The sequence below is a fragment of the Pieris brassicae genome, chromosome Z, assembly GCF_905147105.1.
Source record: "Pieris brassicae chromosome Z, ilPieBrab1.1, whole genome shotgun sequence".
Taxonomy (NCBI): Eukaryota; Metazoa; Arthropoda; class Insecta; order Lepidoptera; family Pieridae; genus Pieris; species Pieris brassicae.
In genome coordinates this window covers 6,069,171-6,084,290 of record NC_059680.1, presented here as the reverse complement: position 1 = coordinate 6,084,290, position 15,120 = coordinate 6,069,171, and the positions used below count along the sequence as shown (strand labels likewise).

General features: G+C 37.2%; 1 protein-coding gene across 1 annotated transcript; it reads left to right on the top strand.

The window, feature by feature from the left end:
• Positions 1-2,842, top strand: LOC123718784. The gene is made up of 6 exons (XM_045675571.1): positions 1-208; positions 447-625; positions 1,104-1,295; positions 1,641-1,762; positions 2,173-2,314; positions 2,671-2,842. Exons 2-6 carry the CDS (start codon positions 456-458, stop codon positions 2,840-2,842), a joined length of 798 nt encoding a protein of 265 aa, XP_045531527.1. The 5' UTR covers positions 1-208; positions 447-455.
• Positions 2,843-15,120: the final 12,278 nt, after the last annotated feature.

The following is a 15,120-nucleotide window of genomic DNA, read 5'->3' as shown; positions in this document are numbered from 1 at the left end:
ACAAGGACTCGAAATTCTACTTTTGCTCTTATTGTTTTTAATTTTTAGTGATTTGACCTGTTCTGAATTACTACATCGCAGCGTTGTGGAGGATTACAAAAAGGATTGTCGATGGCAACCATGGTGTTCAATTAATCGTTACAACACATTTGGCGATCACCGAAGCATTGTATCCATATTAACTCCAGTACATAGAAATGAATCGGAGGTATTATGTCCAATAATCTGTATTTGGAAATGAATTATTGCTAATTAGTGACTTTTTGGGGAACGTATTATATTTCATTCCCAATTTTAAATATTATAGTTAAAAAATCGATTTACACTACAAAAATATTTATTTAGTATTTGCCGAAGCTGCTATATTGAATTTTGTGCAGATATTTTTTTTTTAGATAATATTTGTATAAATTCTTCAATTTCATACGTAATTTTTGTTCTCCCAGAAATGGTTAATGGAATCTAAAATGGCAGACAAACCCAAGTATTTAACTTATAAGGATCTTAAGAAAGATAGTGGTAAAGGGTTTTATCATTGGATGCGTCCATATGAAAGATTTAAACCAAAACCACGGAAACCAGATAATGTTCTACCGGATAGGTTGCCTTGTGCCTATTTATTCAGGTGAGTTTCTTTCGAACCCCCTTTTTGTTTCAAACCGAAAGTTCGAACCGAAGTTTTTCCGGACCGCAATACGCACACGCACTATTCTAAAGATAACCTCGGTCTGCTAGACTTATAGCCTATATGTACAGGTGTTTAATACTCATTGAATATAGTTAATACCAATTCGTCATTATTACCTACTAGAGCATGAACCTGGACAATTAAACCCTAACATGGCGTATCTATACCTTATTGTACATTGTTAAGGGTTTAGTAATTTCAGATTTACTCATTACAGATTTATTAGAAACATCATCATAGACTTTGAAGTAAACAATTATTTCTCTCTTGATCTTACCGGGCCTTATTCAGTAAAAACAAAATATTACTTTTTTTATTAACTTCTTGGTCTTGTTGTATGAAATTTAATTTACGCCGCACTGAGATCTAGATATCTCAGTGCGGCGTAAATTAAATTTTTGAGTTCAACTTGTAGAGTCGTGGAGCAACAATGGAATGAGAACGAAAGAGAAGAACTGAAGGGTGGCAAGGAACTTTTGTACGCTATTCTAAGATATCGTCATATTATTGAGAGTGACAGTGGGACAATTTTGAACATACCAATTATTGACTTACGACCTGAAGATGAACGTCGAACCGATAGTATTATTCAAGCCATCGCTCATAGGTAACTAACTCAGAGATTTCTAAGTAAAGTTCTGTGACGAGGTTTCACGATAATTTGTAAACGGGTCAACTGGATTTTACTTTTTAACCTTACCCCTATAGTCTAGTTTCATTTCAGCGTCTTAATTATTGAAATCCCTCGTTAATAGGATTTGTGTCTTCCAACCCGTAACTACTATTGTTTCGTCAGGAGCCGTAGTCATAGATCAAATACTTTTATTAGAAAACTCTTCAGATACCTTTAGAGAGACAGTGTTATGGTCACAGATTCTGGTAACCACCGCGGCTTCATTTGTTCAATTGTAGTATAATTTAAAAACTTCATTTCAAATTTCTTTGGTTATAGGACGTATGAAGAGCTGAAGACAAAATTGGCAGAAGACGTCCAAAGTCGTGTGAAAATGACAATTACTACAAAGGAGCCACCGTCGCAAGACGAAATGTCTATAGATGGGGAAATCGATGACGGTAGGTATAAATTTATATTAGTACAAACAAACCCAGTATTATCATTTGAAAAGGGAAAAATAAGTATCTTGTTTCTACAACGCAAAGTCTGTCTCCCGTTCGTAAAAAATGTATTTGATTTTAACAATCAAGAGTCATAGTTCAGTTCACACATACATTCATTTCTACATCACTTCTCCGTACTTCCTTGACCCTACCAATCTTGGAATCCGCGTTCAACTTCAATTTATGCTTGGGGTCGCTATTGAGAGTGGAGTACTCGAGCCAAACTCTTGCACTATCCCGTGTCTCAAGAATGAAACTCGCCTAACTCCTATTTCTGAATAGAACTTTTTTAACAACTTCCACCACCAGTCATGTTCATATAGGTACATAAATGTTTTATGTAGTAAACCAAAGATATGTTTTAGGAGAGACGACTGGAGAGTTTAAATCAACAGAAGAAGTCTCTAGTTTAGTACAAGAAGTGGCAGCGGCTGAAGAGTTGAGCTCAAATCTTAAACGATACTGGCGTCGCCGAGGTGAAGAGTTTAAAGAGGAACAGTTTTATCAGTTAGTATGCGTCATAGTTAAATTAAAAAATTTCTCAGAATCTAAAATTTGGCAACCAGTTAGGCAAGCCCGATATTAAGAAGGATAAATTATATAGTAGAGTATGAAGCGTTAACCTTACGATTAAAAAAAACAATATTAAATATTCTAGGTTTTTAATGTCAATCTCTTTTCTCTCTGCCCGCGCTTTGTGCCGTAGGATTTAGTGTCGTACTTAGTAAAACCAACGCTTGATCAGACTTATTAGAAGAGAGCCCCTTTTCAATAAACCTTGATGTTGTTTTTAGGTTCCAGTTGCTGTCGTTTGTATCCCGAGTCAATTTTAAGACAGTTTACTTAAGGTAATGTTTGTATAGGTACCTTCTTCGCGAAGGCAGCGTTCCACCGTACTTTAGAAATGTGTTAGGAGGTGCCATCTGGTGGGAAATGAATAACGCGGCAGGTGAAGCGGCTACGGTGGCTGAACGGAAAAAGATGAAATGTCCTTGTCCGGATGAAGAAGTTTCAGATGTGCCTCCTTTTATGTAATAAATAAAAGAAGAAAATTTGTTTTATTTCTGTTGTATGAACTACTACGTACGTAAGACATTAATTGCTATTGTAACAGAAATAAGGTTAAATTTTTGTATTGAATACATGAGCAGCGTTCATTGTAAGAATACAACCATGTAGTGAAACCTAAAATGTACAAATTGTATGGTGATAGAACGTTCTAGCTGTCAGGAGTGACTTATACGAAAGGCTTCAGTACAGTAGATATAATTAGCATATATATGTCGCAGCCAACTAGCTTAATCAGCCGTTTAACTAGCCTGAAAGATGTTCAGCCAATTGATCAAAAAGTTAGGCACATGACTTGGATCACGTTTCATTACTTGCCTAGCCTGTTGACTGTTAGTTTAAAATTAATTCCGCTGCCACTCTCAACTTCGTAACGAAACTCTTCAAACTATCAATATGGCGTCGGCTAACCACAGCTTTGATGGTGTTAGCCAATGTTTCATGAAAAACAACAGGTACAATGGAAGAGTTTAGTGAAAATCATAATGTGAATTTAATTTTAAAAGAAAAATATTTTATGTCAAATGTTTTAATTCTACGGCTGAATATCTTTCAGGAGTCAAAAGGCTAGGCTGTTAATTGCACGGCTAATTAAACTAGTAGGCTGTGACATATATACAACTGAGCGTTACCTAAAACCTTTATGACGGAGAATCTAGAGAAGTGCCTACTGATACTTCAACGGTCCGCCTTCGCGAGCAGCGGCGCAATTTATCCCTATTTAAATAAACGAAGTGTGCGGCACACCAATAGTTCGAAAACTTTCAAAATTCGAACAAAGATAAATCTTGTATTCAAAAAATAATTCGTGCCTAATTGCTATTTATTTTTCGAAAGGATTAATTTTCCTTTTTAGCTGCATTTCAGTTTCAGAGACGAAGATTAACCCGATGTACCTAATAAATTTTAGCCATACGTTAGTAATACTTATTATTATTATTATACGATTTCCACTATTAGGCATAGGGTTACGTTGGCGTGAAACTTCTCCAGATTTTTCATCATAGAACTTTCGCGTATAAATTCTATAGAATAACTTACTTAACTAACTTATTTACTGGGCAAGTAACAACGCTAAACACACATTTCTTTATACAAATGTACTACAACGTGAACAAACTAAAGAATCTTTCTGAGGAAGAACAAACAACACGTTTTCTTCTAATTCGATTGATTTTATAAATAATACCTGGGTAAAATTTATGAACAAGCTTTAGGCATCCTTCATAGGACACCACCACACACTAGGACGCGCTCACAGATTATAAGAATATAGAAAAAGGCGCAGGCGTTTGTTTTTTAAACGCTTTAAAACTCATCACAGAGCTACTGAGGAAGTGAGTAAGTATTATTTTCGCTGTTAAAAATATAATTTTTAAAGAACTTTATTTCTCATTACAAAAATGTGTTTTATTTACATGAGAAACTTAATATGTATATACAAGCGTTATGAAATCAACGTTCGAAAATTCAGTTTTCCTGGATTAAGTTGCATAGAAGTAATTACCAAAAATAATTTTAACTTGTACAAGCCTAGGGATTAGTTCGGGGGTGTGTTAAACGACAAACTCGACGACGCGTTCGACTATGTCAAATTCAATTGGTCAAAAAGATGTAATAACATGACGTATCATATTGCGTTTCAACGATATTTGAAAGGACTGGACTTAAGATACAATTGGCCAATCACAATGAAACACAGCACAACGTCTCGTCTTACGTTTTAAATTCTTACCGCCCTGCATGATCTCATGTTGACTGAGCTGCATAATATATCTACAATAAACAAATTAGATTCACTATCACTTTTTACTAGGTACTTCAGCTTTGTGCTAGGTAAATGTTACTAATAAGTGTAAAGTCGAGACTTGACCAAGTACTTATTTGGACTTCCGTAAGTCAACATCGTTTTTGTAGTTTTTTTCACAAATTTGTGTAAAAAGTACAACAAAACCCCGATTAAAATGAATGGCATTGGCTCGTATAATATTAAATTCATCGGATGTCAGCATAGATATGTGATATCATAAAAATGCGATGTTTGCCAATAAACTATGACAATTATATTACACAAGTTTAAACAAAAATATCTCATAAATAATATGCTAAATAGTAATAAGATTTTTGTGTTAATATTTAGCGAATTATATTTACGATAAAAAAAATACCCAGAATGTTGACTAGCTTCCATTATCTGAAAGCACTGGCTGACTAAGAAATCATCGAATTGGTTAAGCCTATTTGTGTCTGCCTAGTGGCGTGGCCACTAGGCTAATTATTTTGCTAAACGCTCAACTCTCGACTTAAGAAAATAAGGGCGCAAGTCGCGATGCTGTAATCCATTAATTTACTACTACGCACTACGTACTTTAAATTTGAGAACATATATCTATATTATATCAAAAGGTCGAACGCGAATTAGTATATCGCCTTCCCCACCGCTAGCTGCTGCAAAGTTGAGCCAGTTGCGAGCGAGCCGAGCGAGCTCAGTGATTGGTTATCGCGACAACCAATGTTTGAGCCGGCTCTGTCGTCCCTAATATCGAAGTGAACCGCACTGATTCCCAGTTCCCGGGCAGTCCAGCCCGGGCCATTGGATTGTGCCGTTGATCTGTATGACTTTTGTTTGTCAACAAATATTTTAGTGAGTGTATGTGTATTTTATTCGGATGTCGCTATCGTGCCGCTGATACTTTCACGTGACGTGAGTATTTAGTAATATTGTTTACACAATGCGAAAAGAGATGGCGTTAGTTATAGTTATTCATAGGTCGATGGTGTCATTGAACTGAGGTATTACGCGATCCGAATGCAGTGTGCACGGGTTGCGATGACTTGCTAGCTAGCGCACACATTTGAATGATTATTGAATCGATGTTTATTTACAAATATAGCCTATTAGTGTCATTACTATTAGCGTTAGAGTAATTATATTTAAAAAAAAAACAAACTCTATTGTACATCCTTTAAATTATCATTAAATAACGGTGTAGCTCACTACGAAATATAATACCGAAGAACATTTAATTATGCTTCTTTCTTTCGATTAGGTCTATTAAAAACAATAAAATTCTACTCTCAGCTTCCGATTAGACCCAATAAAAACAATTTTATATCTTTGCTAATTATCCATTAACTGAATGAACGATCCTAATTACATAGATGGTTATATGGAACCTTATTGAAGACTGTTTATAACAACGAAGTTTACTGTTTATGTCGACCCACTGACCTGATTCGAGCCGAGTTTTTTGCTCAATAGGGACACGACAAAGTTTACCGACGGGTGCGTAACGCTATTGTATTAAACAAACTGTTTTGTTTGTCAGAAGTCAGAAATTCAAACCACGATAACGATAACAAATTATATTCTAATTGTTATCGTTATCATGGCTAAAATTAAAACAAAAGCATAGAATTAAATTGCACTGTAAATCAAAATTATATTTTATGGAAAACATTCTCGCAAAAAATCTGTCGGAAGCTACATAAGTATATTAACAGTTATTTAAGTAAAGATCTAAACTTGTTCACCATAACACATCCTAAAACAATCATTTGCTGACGTATTCCCAGAATCATTACACATCACATTAGTGAAGCCGAGTTGCGCAGTTTAAACAATCCATATTATGGTCCTTAAAATAATTCCGGTCACATCGAATTGTGTCTTTGCCGCTTGTATTAAGGTGTATTTTACATTGTAGAAAAACGTGCGTAATAACACATCCTGCTTTTGCTAGGCAATAGATAATTTAAAAAAGGCATTCTGAATAACTATTTTAAATGGTGAAATGATTGCAGCCTGACATTAGGCATTAAGTTAAACAATAATTGGATATTAAAAATAGCGGCGGCGACTTCTCCAGCTCTCGTTTTTAATCCCATGGTTTATGAACTAGCAGGAAATGTAAATGTATTAATGTATTATCTTGACACCTAAGTTGGTATATAAGTGCACCTTGGTACATAAGTGCACCTATATGAATAATTAATGATATTTTACTTTATATGTAATTATTATGTATTTGTCATAAGATCATAGCCTTTTTATACTTGACCGTTTACTAGGGTGGGTTGGGAATTTCGATGATATTAACTAAGTAAATAAAAAGGTTTCGACGAATTAAGAAATGTTTGCGACTGAACTCCAAATTAGGCTCAGTAGTTGTATTTTTAACTCATATAGAACTCATTTGCTTAACTAGGGTCAACTAAGGTACAATACTCGGTTCGATTACTGGCAAAAAAATTGCTTAAAAGAAACTTAAAAATATGACGACACAGTTGTCCCATTGCCACATTTAGGAAACAGATATTGCACAACTTTTTATTTAGACATTCTTTGATGCTTGAGAAACAAAGCCTTGCTCAAACTACGACTCATGTCAAAATCCAATTTTGACATACGGGAGTCATACTTAGCGCTAAATCTCAAAAAATACTTTTGGTAACAACATCTAAAGCGTTTCCCACTTTGCAATTGTACCTCAAATTCTCTAGATTTAAGATTTTTAAACCAAATATTCGAGCTGACCAGATGTTTCTCTGTTAGCCTCTTACAACATTCATATTGAAATCGATACATAACCTATCTAACTCCAGACGTTATTATTTAGGTAAGAACTCACTGAATTTCCGTTACTTGTAAAAGCGACTTTGTTGCTTTGAATTAAGGTCTTATTTTGACGATCCCGACTGACGACATTTTTGCTAAATTAATAAAAATTTAAAACACTTATTTGTGGCATGGATAAAATAATTTCTGCTGGATATTATAGAATAATTCAATCATAACTTTTCCGGAAATTAAACACAGGATAAACGTCATGGTAGGTTTAAGGTCCAAATTAATATTTCTAATAATAGTTGAAAATGGTACCCATTCTTAACTGGAATATTAAATAATAATATATAAATTTAAGATTGGTTTTTCATGTTTTCAAAATATTTTGGTATAGAGGCGCAGGTAGGGCTTTGAGAATATAGCTTATCCGCTAAACGTTAGGATGTAGAAACCGCCCCGTTGCCGCAGAGGTATATGTGTACTTGAATTTAATACCCGGTTTTGAATCTTATTCCGTGTTTTTTTTTGCGTCTGCTGCGCTACTACTAGCCGAACTTCCGAGTTGCCCAATCCGATGATCGAAGCGAAGGTTGCGAAGGTGTGGAGTAGGTGCGTAATCTCGTTCTCGTCCTCCAGGCCTTTTTGCGTTGAAGGTCGTCAAGGTGAGGTGAGGTATCGTCTACGAAATCACACTCGTGACATATGGGGGTTGCCTCCCCTCCTGTTAGCCCTGTGAAGGTATACACAAAACATCCAAGCCAGTGAGGACCTGAACTAGTCGGTAAGAGAGTGCCTCCCATCTTCTATTTACCCACAAGTTGAGCACTGGACGTATAGATGTAATTGTACAGACTCCTGCCCTGTGATTTGTAACTCATCCATCCATTTCTGAAGAACGGTCCCCTGGATTTCTCATCTCTAACTGTTTATGTGTTCAGACGGGGGTCAGCACTCCTACTTCTGCTGTCTGCCCTATGCCAGTAAATCCTGGCAGGGCAGCCGCTTCGAGGTGCCGGGGGGCAGATTCTGCAATAACGCAAGAGACAGTGCGGTACGCCCGGGGTGGCAAACCCTTATGGCCATCACATGTTACGACTGTCTCAGAATCGCCCTGTTTTGAGGTAATAGAAAAATGGCCCTAATGGGGCATCCGTAGAAGTCCTTCGCCCAATCCGGCTCTTATGCTACCATAACTTCGAGGACAGTTACCAAAATTTCTTGGTCCCTCATAAGTTCTCTGCTTAAGCATCGAAACTTGCTGAACTGATTTGTATTTGGTGCTTACATCTTATAACAATATAAAGTACACGGCCAATACCGAAGCAATTTCAGATGTAGGCTCGATGAAAGACGAAAGATCTAAATCTTTCTATCTCTTTTTTTACTACTAGAGAAGAGGACTTTGATGTTAGCGGAAAAGATCTCGAGGACCATCGCCTACCCGTTTGTGGAGTACCTATCAGATAGTACCGGGAGAGGGACTGTTATGGAGGCTCAGTGATAAACCCGACTTTCAGTGGTAATGGAATCCAAAGGAATAAAAGATGACGTAGACTATTTTTTACAGTTGAAGTAGATATGCAATATAACACCTTGGTTATGTTTTTAAATAACTACGCATAATGGAACAGGTGAATCGCGAATGTGAAGTGACGAAAACATTTTTAAGACATTATTGTTAACAACATATGAAATGAAAGCGGACTAATAAGTAAAAATGTAATATTCCCTATTCATTCATGTCTATTTTAATAAGTAATATTTAACCGATTACGTATAAAGCGACCTACCACCGACCGACCAATTTTAATTGGTACTGTAGTATAAATGATTTGTTTATTTTCATAGAAAAATCGTCAACTTCGAGTATAAAAATGGTCTAAATTCGTAACTTTACTTATTACTACTAGTTCTAGTTACGGTTTTCTTCATATAAATATAAATTTAGACTTCATACATGTAATGTCATACACCCCGAATCTGAACTCTCGATCCGGCCTTGAAGACGTGAAACTTTTGCCTTTTTGGGGAATACAAAAGCGCGTTTATCAAAATAGATGGGAAAATACCGGAGGCAAAATTTAATAATTGTACCAGAATCGAGAGATAAGCCCTATTTTTAATGTTATGGTCTTATGGTGCTGATAGATTAAGTATAAAACAATCTCAACTATAAAAAAAAGCTATGTTTTCGTTATAACGCCTTTTTTGTTGTAATGTACTCGTAATATAAAGATATCTCATTCCGACAACCAATTTGTAATGTCTAGAGAAAGATGTTTTTCAAACTAAGCCGGCGTGAAGGAATGCAATAGTTATGCAATAGTACTCGCGTGTCATGCGGTTCCCGGAGACAAACCCCTCCCCAAAAAATATTTAAGTTCAGAACAAAAAATGAATTATCTATCGGAAGAAGCCCAAGTTTGGCACTCTCCTGTTATCAGGCTTATAATTGACCGACAAATGTACGCCCTTAATTCATATTCAATATGAATTGTTTGCCTACAAGTAGTACAGTACACTGATTCAAAGGGCCATGCTTATTTTAAAACATGAAACAATACAAATTCAAAATATGTTATTGTAATATAAATGTTATTTCTTTTATTTTTTGTCAATTTGATAGATTTACTCTGATTTGGTGAGTTATATAATTATTAATAATTAAGTGATTGATTTTCTGTATTTTTTAATAAAACACGGGGCAAACGGGCAGGAGGCTTACCTGATGTTAAGTGATACCGCCGCTCATGGACACTCTCAATGCCAGAGGGCTCGCGAGTGCGTTGCCGGCCTTTTAAGAATTTGTACGCTCTCTTGAAGGACCCTAAGTCGAATTGGTTCGGAAATACTTCAGTGGGCAGCTGGTTCCACGTAGCGGTGGAGCGCGGCGAAAATTGCCTTGAAAAACTGTCAGTCGTGGAACGTCGGACGTCGAGGTGATACGGGTGGAATCTGGTATTCTGCCTCGACGTTCGATGATAAAACTCAGCTGCAGGTACTAATCCGAACAACTCCTCTGAACACTCTCCATGGTAAATGCGGTAGAAGATGCAGAGTGACCTCACATCTCTACGCAACGTCAAAGGATCGAGCCGCTCGGAGAAGGATTGGTCGTCGACAATTCGAACCGATCTTCGTTGGATACGGTCAAGTGGAAGCTGGTACTGGGGAGCCCCCGCCCAGAGGTGAGAAAAGTATTCCATGTGGGGCCGTATTTGCGCTTTATAGAGTTGAAAGCGGTGGCCCGGAGTGAAGTACCGTCTCGCCTTGCTGAGCACACCAAGCTTTTTGGAGGCTAATTTAGCCTTTCCCTCCAAATGACCGCGAAACTGAACGTGGTTCAATATGTCAACGCCAAGTATTCCGATGCTGGCTGTGGCTTCAAGAAGAATGTTTTCGAAAAGAGGAGTAGCTACAAAGGGTGTTTTTTTCGCGGAAAACGCGCAAACTTGTGTCTTCTTGGTGTTAAATTGGACTAGGTTTAGTCTACCCCAGTCCGAGACTCCACGTAGTAGAGATTCGACTTCAGACACAAGTTTGTTCTGGTACTCATCGACAACTGCCCGAGAAATACCTGCCCGGCCAGTGTAAAGAGTATCCCCAGTGCTGTCATCCGCATTGCAATGAATGTTGCTAAGTTGCAACATATCATTGATATGCAGAAGAAACAAGGTCGGGGATAGAACACAGCCTTGTGGGACCCCAGCATTTACGGGTTTAAGGTCGGAACATGCTCCCTCTACGATGACTTTGATGGTCGGATCGGCCAGAAAGCTGGATCGATAGGCTGGAAGCTTCGAGAGCAGTGCTTTGTGCCACACCCGATCGAAAGCTTTCGCTATGTCCAAACTAACCGCTAGCACCTCCCAGAACCAACTCAGGAGCACAAGTACGCAGTACAATTGGAGGGATACCATCTGGACCGCTCGACTTATGAATGTCCAAGGAAGATAGTGCTTTGCGGACAGCACGTTGCCGGAATGTGATTTCCATTGAATAATCACACCGCGAAACCGATCGGCACTGCAGAGAATGGAATAAAGAGTTCCATGCCCTGCAGAACCACTTCGGCGACAGAGGCAGTGACAGAATCTGGAGCTTCCGACGAAAAGTACATAGGCCCCCAAGGGTAGGATGCAAAGAAAGACCGCATCCCATCCCAATCTGCTGGCCGATAGTGCCAAATACGGCGACAATCCAAAAAACGGGGCCGAGGAGGGCGCGTAGTAGGCACAATACTTTGGACCACACAATGATCCGATGAACCCAATGACGGGGTTGATAGGTCAACAGAGACTTAATAGGTCTCCGGATGTGAGGTCAGCAGAAGGTCCAACAAAAAGGGTTTATGACCATCCACATCTGGTATTCGCGTAATCGCAGGGACCATTTGTGACAGGTCGTAAGCTAAAGCAAAGTCTTGAAAGGATCTTCCCGCGTGATCGGTGGTTTCCGAGCCGAGCCAATCGGCATGGTGAGCGTTAAAATCGCCAAGTATCGTGATTTCAGCGGTAGGAACCCCTTCCAGCAGGGAATTTGTAGCCATTTGGATGTGCTCATTATTTGTAAGTCTTGCACATTATTAACTAGTCTGGCCATACATTCTGTAACATAAAAACTTTTCGTTCTTTTAAATTTTTAATTATTTTGAATTTCGAATATTACGCAGGTATATATAAAACTATTTTTTTAAAAACTTCGTTCAATTTTGCGCCATTTCACATATTGCTTCGTGTTCATTATCAATTTACAATATGGAATGGGGTGCTAAAGAAAATAGGATTGCAGTGATCTCCTTGCACATTGGGTATGGAGCCATAGGTCATATTCCAGACACTTCAAAAGCTTGGTATCAGCCGAATCCATCAACAGTTATAATAACGCTTCGTCTGTCGAAGACCAGACGAGATCGGGGCGGCCGCGTGCTGTTAGAACTACAAAGGCTGTTAAGCCAGAATTCGTCGAAACCCCATAAGGAAGCAAAAAATCTTCATCATCGCGAGAAATGAAGATTCCCGTTAGAACTCTGTGGTGTATTATAAAACAAGACCTGAGGCTCGTTCCTTATCGTCGATATACAGGACATGCCCTAAATCAATATTTACAATTAAAGAGAGTGGATCGATCACAACGACTTCTGTCGCGATACGAGGACTTGAAAAGCACAGAAATATCCTCTTTACCAATGAAAAAAAAATTCACGATTGCAGAACACTACAATAAGCAAAATGATAAAGTGTACGCTCACAGTTCTTAAGAAGCTACTCAAGTGATTGGAAAGGTACAACGGGGTCATCATCCTATATTTCCTAGAAGTCACATAACTATATTTTCGTGAAAAAGGAGTGAAAATTCAGCCAAAGTGTATCAAGATACAGTCTTGGACCATGTTGTGAAACCTTTTAATAATACACTTTTTAAAAATATTCCGTGGACTTTCCAGCAGGATTCTGCACTTGGTCGCAAGCACGAACTACCCAAGTCTGGCTTGAAACCACTGTTCCGAACAAGACCTCAAGACCTCAGAACCCTTAGACTTATGGTCAGTTTTAGAGGACACGGCCTGCTCAAAACGACACGGCGACATTGAGTTTCTTAAAAAATCTTTGGAGCAAGCAGTGGCGAAATTTGCCTTGGAAACTGCATTAATCCATAGATTGGTGGCGAAACAGATTAATCGAATAAAATGTTTTTTTTTAATTTTCTGCTGTGACTAATAAATATGTAGATATCAATTTTACTTTATTTAAAAAAAACATTTTGCATTTATAACAGAACTTATGGCTGGACTAAGTATATTTATTACATTAACGAGTGTTGCCAGTAAGAGATCGCGTCTCCTCTAACATATAATTACTTTTTTATTATTGTATGTGTGATAAAGTGTAAATAATTGATAACATACAAAGATAATATTACAAGAAAAGGTAATATTTTAGTCAGTCCGCAACAGTTTCGTATAGTTTCAAAGTCAACTGATCTCGGTCAATGTCCTGTTTTATAACTTATCTGTACGGTTCGGAGGGATCGCTGCGAAGCGAGGGTTGCAGCCACCCTTCGATCGATAGAGCCACTCCGGGCTACAGCCCCGACGTGATTATGTGGCACTATATCTAAATATAGCTAAATTGGATCCATAACTTGCGACCGATATAGGGATGTTAAAACGTTTTGTTGTTACATGTGTGTTTATATCTTCATTAATTTGTCTATGATGATTTTTTTTACTAGTAATGTTTGTGGTTCTCTTTTGACATTGTGTACAAGTCCTGTTGTCTGAATCAAAAGTATGTGTTAACAAAACAGTCTTCAGTTCGTTTACGATTTTGTTGGTATTTGATAATATTTGAGTTTAAGGTTAAGGTTTTTAAACAGCCGTAGTAACTTTCGTGTGTTATGTTGTACCACAAATTTACCTACGTGTTTACGTTTCAAGTTAATGATTACGATATTATTGGTATCGAAGCATTTCTTTCGCAAAATAACATTTGTTCGACGAAGGAAAATGTCGTAGTAAAATCGGCAAGTCTGACATGTTGTTTAGGATTAAAAATCCAATACGTTTATGACGTATGGGAGACGCAATTATCCAGCCTAAACACTAAAACTTAGGGTTAGACCCACAAATCGATATCAGGTTACTATCTAGTTTTCTCGAGATGTGATAAAAAATGGTCTTAATATAATTAGGTAGACCAAATATCCAAATAGGGATTTGGAATAAATTATTGTTTATAATTAAGGTGTGAGAAATTATTAGGTTACAAAGGTAAATCAAATTCGTTATCAATAGTCTATAATTATTATTATAGATTAGTTTGTCTTTAACAGCCATACCTATTTATTAAGAGCTTTCATTTGTTAATGATTGTGTAAAAAATAAGTTCACTAATTCAATATAACCATTGGTTTCATGCATGCATTTAATCAACAATTTGGGCTGAGATGAACCGACATTTACTTTATTTAAATTAAATATAACGGATGTCTCTGTTAGTCACATCTAAGTTTAATTATTTGTACGGTAGTCATAACAGTATTGATTATTTGTTAATCTTCATGCAATTGGGGTTCATCGGCCGACCATCACAGATCCACCACACCCACGCACAGAGCGGGACAGAGAGATTTTAATGCGTGAGGGAAAGAGATAGAACATTTGCGTCCGCAGACATTTGACAATTTTAAAAATCCCTAATCTTTTTACCTGACTAGCGCTTTTTGTGACCCGAGTTCTTATGATGAATAGATTTGAATGATACAAAGTTGTAAATGTGGGTGACAGTGCTTTCGATATACCTACTTATATTATACACTATCTACAGATCAGCGAACATCCTTATTCATCTCCCAGACTAAATATTTAAAAAAAGTTTTTTTGTTATTTATTTAGAATAACAATTACTATTTATTTTAATTATCTAAGATTTAGAGTCGAGATTTTGCGCTCAGTATGAATTTCGATAGTCGAAGGTTAGTAGTTAGTAAAAGGTTTTCGATGAATATAACAGCCAAATCGAATAATACATGTTGTAATATTATCTCAGTCTTCAGCCAGATCTTTTCGTTGGAGAAATTACAAATAAAAACGACCCGTAAAAAAATGAGTTTAGATTCTGGTTTAAGAACTACTACTGACATCGTTACCAAGTAAAAAACAACTCGTTTCATTGTG

Coding starts and splice junctions, on each gene's coding strand:
- LOC123718784 (XM_045675571.1), top strand. CDS start 456: ATGGAATCTAAAATGGCAGACAAACCCAAGTATTTAACTTATAAGGAT. Junction 1,763..2,172: donor AGATGGGGAAATCGATGACG/GTAGGTATAAAT, acceptor GATATGTTTTAG/GAGAGACGACTGGAGAGTTT. Junction 2,315..2,670: donor AAAGAGGAACAGTTTTATCA/GTTAGTATGCGT, acceptor ATGTTTGTATAG/GTACCTTCTTCGCGAAGGCA.